We start from the raw sequence: 12,970 nt of genomic DNA on the forward strand, positions 1-12,970 counted from the left end.
TTAGAATGTTGTTTGTTGGATTTGTATAGGAATATTGAAAAAGTTAAAAAATATTTCAATCCAATTACAAAAAAAATTCTGATGGTATATAGGAGATATACGCCATCAAAATATTGTATATAACCGATATTAATGATTATTTCTCATATTCTTTTATTTAAATATCATCAGATATGTTTTATTAACAGAATGTCACCCATTATATGTAGCAAGAATGCAGCTAAAGAAAAGCTTGAAATTATGTAGAAAAAAATGCCGAAAATGTAATGAAATAAATCATGTACCTATTTACCTAAGATTCATTAGTTTATTTCATACGATAAATCCCAAAGGATTGTGGGGGGTCATATTACTATATCTACGCTTTCTTGCAAAGACTGTCAAACCTAGTTTTACAATTTACAATGCTAGTTTTACAATTACATCTTTGTATATTCTTTGTGTATTCACGAAACGTAGTTTCAAAAAAGTAACAAATTTTTGGTTTTAACAAAAAGCACATAGGCCACTGGTGACAGTTTTGAAAAGTCTGCCAGAATTTATTGTTGTCATCCAAACAGAAATATTGTTCCTTTAAATGACCAACCCCCTAAAATAACGAAAATAAATTAGTTAATTATGCTATCAGCAAACAATTCTATCTGATGCATGTGCCATAACTCCTGTTATGTTAAAGATTTTCAAGGTTTATTTTTACGTCTCGAAATGCTAAAGAGACTAGCTGTGATTTATAAAGACTGTGGTTAAAACTTTTGTTGTATCATATTTATTCAAAACATGTTTATTGAAAATGCTCTCAATAATTAGCAGTAAAAATATGCTCATTATTTTAAAAACATATTTCAAATTGCAGATTCGTTCATGTAGTGAGTACAAAATTCCAATTTCAGGTGCAATCACACAAAAATTAGAAATAAACAGTAAATGTAGATATATAATATTTTCCCCAACATCAAAAAGATGAATTTATAATTTGGAATCTGGTTTTGATTTAATAAAAATTCTGATTTAGGGCTTGGTAACTTACAATTAGATTTGATATTTAATGTCATTCAATAAAATTTATTTCAAAAGTTGTCTCAAAAGTGGTATTGATAATTTTGTACATATGTTCGTGATTAGTATTTTAATTTATCTTACCTGGAAGTTTTCTGCATTTTGCACGACAGTTGTTAATTGTCCAAAACTCTTTATGTTATGCTTTAATCATTCGAGTTTTCCCTTTGTACGCCCTCCACAATATAAATATAGTTAAGAAATGATAAGAAAAATAAGCATTCCATAATATTTATTTTAAGACAACAGTTACCCTATAGGTCATTTTATGTTTATGTAGCTTTTTCCGGGAAATCTCTGTAACCATCCTTTTTGTTTCTTGTTGTTTCATTTTCTTTTTGCCTTACTTTCGGTTTGAGTTCTTATTTCTGCTTTTGTTTACTTTTTTTCAATGTAAGTTTCATGCATTTTAGTCAATTTTCTTTTTTATAATTTAGAAGTATACAGTCACAGGTACACTGCCTATATTAGAGGATCAGCTTTTAAGAGTCCTTTTTTTATATGCATATGCGTGAACATAAACAGAGGTGAAATCTATATGTCAATGGTTGGCCTGGCAATGATTTTATTTCTTTTTGAAACCTAAATAAGGTTATTTTAACAAAGGATCAAGTTTCAGAGACAAAAATTTAGTTCAACCCTTCTATATTTAACAAGAGATGTCAGTATTCTGGTTAAAGTGTTTTAAAACAATTATTAATTATTTAAAGGAAATAAAAGAAATAAAATATGTGAAAATCGAATTAAATTTTGATATACATGTATTATGTAAAAAAAAAAAGCAGGTTTCCTGTCAGAGTGTAACTTTAATACCAAATCATTGAAATAAAAAATATTAATTAAAAAGCTTGTGACCTTTTTCAAACAAAAGTGTTGTTTTTTATTTTTTTCCCCCAAAATAATTTTTGAAAATAGAATTTTGATATGAGTTGAAATCCTTATTCAATAGGCGATCTCAAAGATACACTTAATTAATATATTTTAATTTCTTTTGTTCCTTAAGATAAGAAAAAATTAGTTAAAAAAGGGATTATGATATTCTAATTATTGTTAACTTCAACAGTTTCTGAGAAAACATAAGTTGTTAAATTGCAATTTAACTAAGAAATTTTAATAATTGTATATAAACAGCTTTCATAGTTATAAGTATGTTATAGAAGAAAGATACTTAAAAATATGCTAATAATTTGGAACATCAAATAGATTTAACTTCAATTTTAGAAAAGTAGAGAAAACACCATTCGAATGATAATCTCCTTTTATAACTATTTTTCCCCTTATGACAAAGAGGTGTTGAAGGAAACTCTGATAAAAATGATCGATAGGATTCAAATTTTGATCTTTTTTTAATTACCGTCAGTGACCTTGTATTGTATTGTTTATTGGCTAAATTCAAGTGAATTATAAGCTGTTGAAACATATGTACATAATTATAAATATATAATGCTACACTCTATCCAATCAAAATCAAACAGTTCGCTATTGACGTTAAACAATATTCTAAAAAAATATTATTCATACATGTACATTCATAGGAGGAGAGACCCTATAAATCAATAAATCAAATGATTATAATAATGATAATAATGATAATAATAGTAATATTAATAATAATAGTGATAGTAATAATACATCAGTTGGATGTACTAGTTATCCGACATCCCGTTTTTTACCTGCCTCACGCAGAAACATTGCGAGATGGCACAATTGTTTGCGATTATGAATGGCAAGGAGTTGAACTAACTTAAACATTGAAGGACGAGACCAGTAATATTTTTTTAAATACAATACCCGTAGACTTTTATAAAATGGACAGATAAGTATGAAATGGAATTCATCCTCGACTTCACCTAAATTACAATATTTACAGATACGCATCGATCTGACAGTTCCATTATAACGGCCTTGTTCTACCAAAAGCATATGCGATGACAGTCTATATTTTGTTAAAAGGACAACAAGGTTTTCCGGAATATTTTTACTCAAATAAAATTGTAACGAAAAAGTGTCAGGCAGATACTTGTACAATAAACATTTAGAGGATGACTCGAAAAATGCGTCTCTTTCCTGAATAAAAAAATCAGACAACCTCTGCTTTACAATTTTTAAGAAAACATTAGTGTTAGCCACATTTTGTGAAAGCCAGACTTCATGCATACCCAGAGATACTAATCATTCTCTGACATTAAAACACCATGTATTTGGTATCAACTGTGAGACCATTTCCTCATATACATTGCGTAATATACAATTTTCTGTTTTAATCAATTTCAACCAATACTTAATGATACGCAATTTACGTATAATACTCATAGGTAGACGACCTAACTCTGAATAAACCATAAAGTTTGACGTACATTTTTTAACTTTCAAAATTCTTTTACAAAAATTTGTGTGAACTCGTTCTATTTCATCACCAGAATGAAAACCCCATATCTCGGAGCCATAGTTAAGAACGCTAGATACATAGGTGTCAAAAATGCTTAATTTAGTCTCAATATTTAAATAAGTTTCATTACATAGTTTTAGAATACCAAACATACATTTCCTACCCTGCATTGCAATTGTTTTCTGTGTAACATTAAAATTCCCATTAAAATTCAAATTGATTCCTAAATAATTGAAACAATTAACAACCTCAACATGCTTTTGGTCATAGGTCCAAAAATCATTTTTACACATTCTACCCGCATGTCGAAAAACAACTATTTTAGTTTTATCTGTGTTCACACCAATATTCCAATCATTACTAAATTGATACAATTGATTCAACATACCCTGTAGACTCTCCCTTGAATTAGCTATTAACACAGTATCATCAGCATACATTAAAAGAAAAAGCGAAAGGTCTCTGAAGTGAACAGGTTCACAACAACTTCGAATAAGATCCATTTCAAAATCATTAATATATAATGAAAAAAGAAAAGGCGACAAAGCCTCTCCTTGCATAAGTCCAGTTGTTGACGAAAAATAATTTGACAGTTCAGACTTATATCTGACACATGATTTTAACTCACAATAAATATGCTTAATAATACTTAACAACTTTCCCGTGACTCCATTTGTAGCAAGTTTGTATAACTTGTTTCTATTCACACTATCAAACGCTTTTCTGTAATCAACAAAACAACAATATAATTTCTTTTTCTTTTTCAAATATAAAGATACTAAACTAGTACGTGCAAAAATGGCATCTGTGGTACTATGACCTGGCTTAAACCCAAACTGCGCATCGCTTATGATACCATTGTCGTCAGACCAGCGAAGTAATCTATAGTTCAACACTGTGGTAAATATTTTTGCCAGATTACTAACAAGAGTTATTCCCCTGTAATTGTTAACATCATTGGTGTTACCTTTTTTAAGAAGTGGAATTATTACACCTATAGACCAGCTCCTTGGGAAAGTACCTGCATCCAAAATTTTATTAAAAAGTCTAACTAAAACTGGTAAAAAAAACTCTTTAAATTTAACAAAATATTCATTTAACAGGTGATCTGTTCCGGCAGCTTTACCACATTTTAATTTTTTTAATACTGAAAGTAATTCCTCCTCATCTATGGCTTTATCTAATTCACTAAAAACAGTATCAGTACTCCTCTGCTCAAAAAATGGACTTTCAATGTCTACAATATTTTCATCTACATTACAAACACTCTTAAAATATTGATAAAAAGCATCTAAATCTAAAGAGCTTTTAATTGTTTTTCTTTTCTTGAAAATCTTGTAAAACTTTATGTATTATTATTATTGTAAAACCTATATGCATTATTTAATAATTTCATATTTTTCTGCGAAGCATAATGTTAATTACTATGTCAATAATTCTTTGAACTTGATTTCAATTCTGCATTGTTATCAGCTCTTCCGAGCTTAACATAGGAAATTTGATAGACAATCAACGATGACTTTTTTTCAGAATAAATTCCGAACTTATAAGTTACATAAATCCTGTTCTTTAATTTTCACTTCAACATACCTTATATCTTCGAGTTACGATATGATAAATTATTGTTGTGCAAAATATTTCAAACGTTGTTTGTACATGCATTGCCAACTAATACTTGTTGATTTATGATAAGATATCAACCCAGTTTTCTTCATGACCCGTTTTGCTGTTTATCAACGCTGCTATAATATTCTTCCTGCCTCAGTATATCGTTGCACCATAGTTCACTTCACATTTTGATATTTTTCTTTCAAAATTTCAATGATTAAATGCAAACTGCCTACTGAAATCCAATTAGTCCTTTTTTGAAAATAATATCACTACATACTTTCTGAGACACGGAAAAGGAGTACTAGTATACACAACAAACTGTTGGTTTGCACTTCATTACTGATAAAATTTACATTTCGTAATGCTTATTTCTCCGTATGCCTCAATGCAATCAATTGGCCACTTTAATGCAAAGAGGATCAAATAAAAGCAAAAATAATTTGAATAAAATAATGGTAAATTATGTATAATTGTTTTTATATTCGATATTTCAGTTTGTTTTATTTGTTGGGTAATCTGTAAATAGAAAGCAAATTTGATATTTCGTCATTTATATTCTAGAAATGTTATAATTTATATCGTATATGAAAATATAAATACAAACAAATAAAGCCAAATTATATGCCGCAGTTGATTTTTGTAATTATTGTTAAATTTACCGGATTTTTCTCTCCTGATTGCACAACTATTACTTAATAACGTTTAATTCTATGATGCGTAATAATAAATAAAGAATTGTAATAATAACAGATAAGAATTATGCACCCTTTCACAAGTGTTTTATTCAATCAACATTTAATAAATATGTATTTATAATAAAAAGTATAAACCTATTATTGTATGCCATAATTTCATAAGAAACACATAGCATTGAGTCCCATTAGAAAACAGATATTAAAAATTATGTTGTGACTGGAAAGAGAATGTTTGCTTATTGTAAGCAATAAAAAAAGTTCATTTTTAATACGACTGTTTTTTAGAAAAAATTAAATAACAAGAAATGTATAATAATACGATACCTTAAACAAAACGTTATTAGTTTCCAAAATGTTAAAAGCGTGCAGCTTTTCCCCTTAATGAAATAACTGAAAATTTTCGGAATTAAGCAACCATCAGGTTTATATTTTGAAAATTTTCAGGAATAAATTATATATAATTGTATAACAAGGACACTTTGAACTAGTTTTAATATGACTGTTAAGCATTAAGAAATTGAAAGGAATGCTTAAACGTAGATACCATTTGGGCATTTACTTGCAAATATTATTGGGGTATATTTTGTATGAATTAGAAATAAACAAAACAATTTACCATAAGTAAATTTTATCTATCATATCCTTTACATTTGCACAACCAACTTTTTTTCAGTATGCAAGATTATCAGCTTGTTGTGTATCTATATATGTGTGTGTGTGTGTGTGTGTGTGTGTGTGTGTGTGTGTGTGTGTGTACCATGAGTTCGGTTCTTATCTTGTTTCTATTTTTACGATTTCTGGGAGTTAAAACTGTAAATTTCATGGCCAAATATACAGTTATAAATTCACAATATTTCAAAATGGTTATTTTTTAACTTGTTAATCTTTCCTTGCTTATTGATAGCTTAAACTTCAGTTCCTTGTCAATTAACACACCAAAGAGTTATCATCAAATGTCTTGTTAATCGAACGATGTTTCTAGAAGAAGCACACTAGGTTAAACATATTTTTGGTGAAAGTTTTCAGTATCGACTGTACGCTGTTATGCCAAGCACGTATATTGTGATAACGTAAGAACAGGTAAGCAAAAATTATTTAAATGTGCACTGAAAATCCCCAGAAAGTACACCAAAGAATGAAATGTTTCATCTACTTCAGTCTTTTATAAGCTGTTTTTGTTTGATAGACGATTTGGCTTAATGTAGAATAAATATCTTTTGCATAAGATATTTTTTCGCGTATTTGCAAATTGTTCCGACAGTCTATAAATATGTAGATGAACACCTTTTCTCCTTTTACATAAAAAAAAACCAGAAATATCAAAAATGTTAAATATAGGGGGAGAAAAACCACGATATCTTAAAGTTTTAAATGTTAATGTTAAAAAAAACCAAAGATTTGAGAAAACCCAAACCAACAACTCAAAATAAGACAAGATCTTGAAAAAACTATGTAAATATAGTTATATCTGCCCTTCTTACTTCTAGAAAGGTGCGCAGGCTATAAATTTGTTATGAAAATTTTCACATCTTATTTTCTATTTAAATGTTCATAGTGCTTAACGTAAGTACTTGCCGAAATCAGTCGTCGTGTTACAAATGAGAAGCTTTTTCGATTCTTTTGTGAAGTGTATAATTTTATAGTTATATCAAATTTTCAATTTTATCCTACTTTTAAAAACACGCTAAATATATTATCCTATTGAGGAGTTCATTTAAAAATGTGAATTTTATCGTCTGCGTTTCTGATTCCTTCAGTTCTGTTTATCTTGTCATTAAATTACTGCGTGTGATATGCAACAAAGAATATTATACTTTGAAAAGAACTTTAGGTGCCTCCAAAGGTGTACACTTAGGACACAAAAAACAATTAACAGATGTGAATTAGAAAAAAGTTATGTACTACGTATATATTATCTATTTGAAATCTGTTTACGTAAAATTATCACAAAAAACTATCCTGTTAAAATACAAAACTGTATTCATAAGACAAAAAAAATATATTGAATAGGATACAAAAGTTAGGTAAACAGGTCTGCTTTCATACTGATTTCGGATAGAAAAGTTCGGGACAATGTATATCTTATCTTCTTTTGTTATACAATATACATTAATTATTGAGTATACTTGCCACATGGGAAGAAAACAAATACCTTTTTAAATATATTAAACATATTCCACATTACGAAATAATTTACTTATTATCAGCTTTCAAGTGTTGCCAAACTGATTACAATACACTTGTACTATGTGCATAAATGTAGCATTCGAACGATTTACAGTACGTACAAGTGATTGTGGTCAGAAGAGTAATCAATCAATTAGAGATACTCTTGTTGTTTTCAGTGGTTTAACTGAATTAATTCGCAATGCATGTAAAATGTTTCAATTTCTTTTAAAATTTTTGCGTGTAAAAAATAATATTTTCCGGATTTTTTTCTCCAGTACGGTTTTTTCATTTATCCGTCTATTTAAAGATCGATATAAATAACTTCGGCAAAATCCCCAATAGTTGTAAAAGAAAATTTACAACTTTTTCTCGCTATTTTACAAATCATAGTCAATTATATTAAAGTAGTCGTTAAATTGAACATTTACAACATTATAATTTCTAAATATAAACCTATAACTGCAATAACACATTAAATGTTAAATATCGTTCAACGAGATGTTGCAAAACGAAAGTAGGAAAAATACTGCACTTAATTTTTATTTCTTTAAACAAATAACATAAGCATCCAGTTGATAAATAGAAACTCTCCTAATGAATCTTTAATTAATTGCTAATTAGCAATACAGACAATTTGTATATATGTATATATATTTGATCCCGTTCCTTACTGTCTGGTCAATATTTTACCTTTCTCGGCCAAGGTATGTCCAACGTCTAAAAACGGTCATTACCAAAACATATACAAATGATTTAAAATATTTTTAAAATCTCCATTCTGTGTTAAGTTTCACCCCAAAAAATGGTATGTAAACACAATATAACTAAAACAATGAATGAACAATATATGCTTGTGAAACATAGGGAAGTAAATTATATAGAATATGGAAATTTCAAGTACAATGTAAGGAGGTTATTTTTATACAAACGGAAATTCATCGAAAACCTGCTACATATATATCTTCCCGAAGTACAGGAAAATGAATAAACGATATTCAGCGATACCCATCGTCATGGTGAGTAAAAAACACTAACATTAATTAATTTGAGTTTGTAAATAACGCAACTTTGTACATTGCATTATTTTATATACTTGTCATATAATTGAATTGACAATTTTTATTTTCTTATATTAATCTACGTTATAAATCAGGGGTTTTTTTTTTTTTTTTTTGTTTTTTGGTTTGCAATTAAACAATGATTTATAATGGTCATGCAAAAAGGAGTTGATTTATGAAAAAGATTTTTTATAACAAAATAATTAAAATATGAAAAAAGATACGTAAATCAAGAGGTTTTTACGGTAGTCCGTTATTTAACTGGCAATTAAAATATCTTCTTCAACTATCATCTATCATTTTGAATAGGTTTTCAGTGAACATGAAATGGTTTCTCAGCACAAACGCTATGATGCAATCATCATCTACAGCCGTCAAGACAAGGAAAAGGCTATCACACTTCTAACGAGGTTGAAAGACGTCATAGGCAACGAAGCAGGACTCCATGTTGCTCTCTTTGATGACCCTCATTTCTCCTGTCTGGAGGAGGCATTACAAGCTAGTTCTATTGCATTTTTGCTCCTGACCAAAGACTTCTGCGAGAACGATTGGCCTTCGTTATGCAACAACATAATGTTTGCTCAGACGCTTTATACACAAAGACCTTGCACTATCACTCCAGTTGTCCTTCCTAACAAGTTTGAAGATCATGTCAAAATTCCAATGGGATTAAAATGCATTAAACAATTTCGACTGGATTTTGAAGATGAACTTGTGAAAAAGAGTGTGACAAGAATTTTTAATGTAAAAGTTAGGGAGTGAATCTCAAGCATGAATTTAGCGTTATGATAAACGCATTGAAATAATATCAAAATGGCGGCTCGTTGGGCATTGTTAATTTCAAGAAAATGAATTAAAGGTTAGTTCAAAAGCATTAAAATTACCAGTAATATCAAAATGGCAATACGTTGGGTATTATATATATACTGTTAACTTTAAGAAGATGTATCTTCTTATGGTTATATTTTTTAACAAAAATTGTTTTATTTATGCATTATAATACATGTAACACTAAATAAAATTTGATATGTTCAACTTACGGCATTTTTTAGTTTATATTTTATACATATTAAGTAAACTTAACAAAAGGTTATTTCTAACAAATAAAAGTGATACACAGATTTATATACGTGTATGTGATGCATTGAATATTGATGAACAAACATGTATGTATGTTAAAATTCTGTACTGTTTTAGTCTTTCTAACTGTTATCATCAGTGCTCTCGCTAAAAATTAAGTCTTTTTTCATGAAACCGTATCGGTATCTATCAAATCTGTCGAGCAAATAGTCACAATTATAAAGTATAGAGCAAATGTAAGCTAAAATACCGCCACTGAATGTTGTGAAATACTTGATGTACATGTAGTTATGCAACAATTCAATTTTTTTATTTTTTGTTTTTATTTATAAAATCATTTTCCTCTAACTATTCGAAGTAATTCTATTTTTAAGTTGCGTGTTATAAAAAGATTGAGAAAATGAATGAATAAAAACCATATGCTTGATTACATTCGTGAGAATTTGTTTGTTTTCGCCCCCCCCCCCTTCTCTGAAACCGATTTTAGGAAACAGAATGGTAAATATCAGATGATTATTAATGTTACCATTCAAAGCAAATATAATTTACAACATCTACAAAATCTGATTATAAAGTTTTAAGTGAATAAAAAGTAAATACAAAGAAAGAAACATGATTATTTTGGTGTGTGAGAGCAATTCTGCAATTCTCGGGTATTAAGTATGTCATTAACGATTCTAAAATGGCAATATGTTATGTAGCATACGGTAATAAATGCATTACAATATTCAGAGACCCTGTAGAGATGGTAGAATCAATAAAATATGAAAATCAAGTGATGTTTGATACCCAATAATAGAGAATCGGTGACGAATGATTTTTTATGTGTATGCCCAAAACTCACAGGAAGATTGTTATGTTGATGTAAACCTCATGGCATAGGGAGGGAGGGTTTACACGTGGTCATCTGTGATAAGGAATGGTGTTGAAAAAATGCGTAAAATACGAAGGCATGGGTATTACATTTAGCTATGAATCGGTCAGTATTTTTTTTTTAGAACAAATCTACTTGTATACATGATAAACCATTCGTAACGATTTAGATGCTTGATACTGTTTAAGTATTTCCAATTTTTGCTAACTTTGGTGAGATGTCAGTAGCCTAATCAGCGAAGAGAATATTCTTGTTACACATAAGAATAAGTAGATGGATGGATGGATGGATGGATGGACAAATATGAATGGCTGTGACAAGTGCGCGTGGAATTAAACAAGTGTATACCTGTAAATTGTAGAAACTATGTTTCCTTTGATAAATATTTATTATCAATTATAATTCAGCATATGGGGAACGTGCATAATAAGATTTTTGTGTGTATTGTGCTGAATTGTGACATAGATTGTTTAACCCCCTTTAACATAGACACTTTGAATCAACACATGATCTAAAAATGAAGTTTGAACCTTATCGTACAGTGTATTAACAATTTTTGACTGTCAATGAGTTAGTTGTGGACTCATTAACAGTTAGAAAATTTTGACTAATAAAATTCATTGTTTTAAAAATATAAATCTACCATTCAATAAATAATCAAGTGTTTAATTTTTGGTTTCCTGTGGGTGCAATTAAGGCATTTAACTGGTTTGTTGTCTTTGTTAGGGTTTCTCTCTCAGTTGAACAAATAGTTATTCTTAATTTCAATGAAAGCTGCTTAGCGTAAAATATCAAAACCATGAATGAGTGACGTGAAAACGGTATCTTTTCCTTCCCTTTGTATTATTCCAAAATAACACTTTTCTCAGGGAAACTAAAAATTCAAACAAATCCATTGATGAATTTATTCAAAAATCCTCTTTAATAAGGAAACTATACTTGTATTAAATGTTTCAATGAGTTATTTATTAATGGTGTATTATAATTAAGATCAGTAAGGAAATTCCTGTATCATCCATAAAACTTTCCGGAACATCATTTCCCTTTATGTCGACATATTTTTGATTGGTTTTTGTGTGACGTATGTGTCTGACGTCAAGTTTTCATATTTCTTTTCATAATTTAAAATTTACTGTTTTGAACATAGAAACTATACACTTTTAAATCCAAAAAGAATTTGCAGATCAACTATATGGGGCGGCGGAAAGGGTAAAACCATTTGAACAAGAGCTTTAACTTTTGGTAGTCGTATCAAACAGCAATGTGATGTAGGTATGTCTATTTCATTGCTGGCCACTCAGCCATGGCTTTTTGTGTGGTAGAACAGATTTATTATTATCAAAAATTAGTTTGCAAAACAACAGACACCAATGCATTAAAAACGATAACCGATGCAAAACCAGCTGTCATTCACTGAATTGACCCTAGATGGCGTGCACAGAGGTAATCAGGAGAAGTCGTACCCTGGAGAAAACGCAACATGGAGAAAACGTACCCTTGACTCCTTTTTTTACCCTTTCCGCCGCCCATACAACTAAATATGCTATATACCTTTACTGAGCATATGATTATTATAAATCAACGGCAATGTATATAAGATTCTTGCTTTAAATGAAATACCGTATATTGAAGTTGTTGCAATATTTTCAAAAAATTAACGTTTTGTTGATTAAGTACAAAAATGTTTAAGGGTGGGTTTTTTTCTTTATTTCTAATTTAACTCAAAATAGAGTTTTAGAATTGAACAACGGTCCTTTTTGTGCATATCCGGTATTTTGTATTAATTCCTGTGGATACTTTAAGATTGCATGCAATTTGTATGATATCTAGATGAACATATTTTAAATTATTTCAACCTTAATACACCTCTTAGTGTATTGTTAAACTTTGCATTTTATCGTTTCTTTTTCTTTTTCATAATCGTTTCTCATCTTTTACAATTTTGAATATTGTTATGGCGTATTCTAAAAATATATGTGTGATGCAGTCAACATCTACGGTCGTTAGGACAAGAAAACAGTCCCAACTCTCCCAGCCT

General features: G+C 29.2%; 1 protein-coding gene across 1 annotated transcript; it reads left to right on the top strand.

Moving 5' to 3' along the window:
• Positions 1–8,749: 8,749 nt before the first annotated feature.
• On the top strand, positions 8,750–10,490 carry LOC105325524 (uncharacterized). The gene is made up of 2 exons (XM_011425142.4): positions 8,750–8,936; positions 9,288–10,490. The coding sequence occupies exons 1-2, from the start codon at positions 8,901–8,903 to the stop codon at positions 9,738–9,740; spliced, it is 489 nt and encodes a 162-aa protein (XP_011423444.3). The 5' UTR covers positions 8,750–8,900; the 3' UTR covers positions 9,741–10,490.
• The last annotated feature ends 2,480 nt before the right edge of the window (positions 10,491–12,970 follow it).

The sequence above is a fragment of the Magallana gigas genome, chromosome 2, assembly GCF_963853765.1.
Source record: "Magallana gigas chromosome 2, xbMagGiga1.1, whole genome shotgun sequence".
In the NCBI taxonomy this organism is placed as follows: domain Eukaryota; kingdom Metazoa; phylum Mollusca; class Bivalvia; order Ostreida; family Ostreidae; genus Magallana; species Magallana gigas.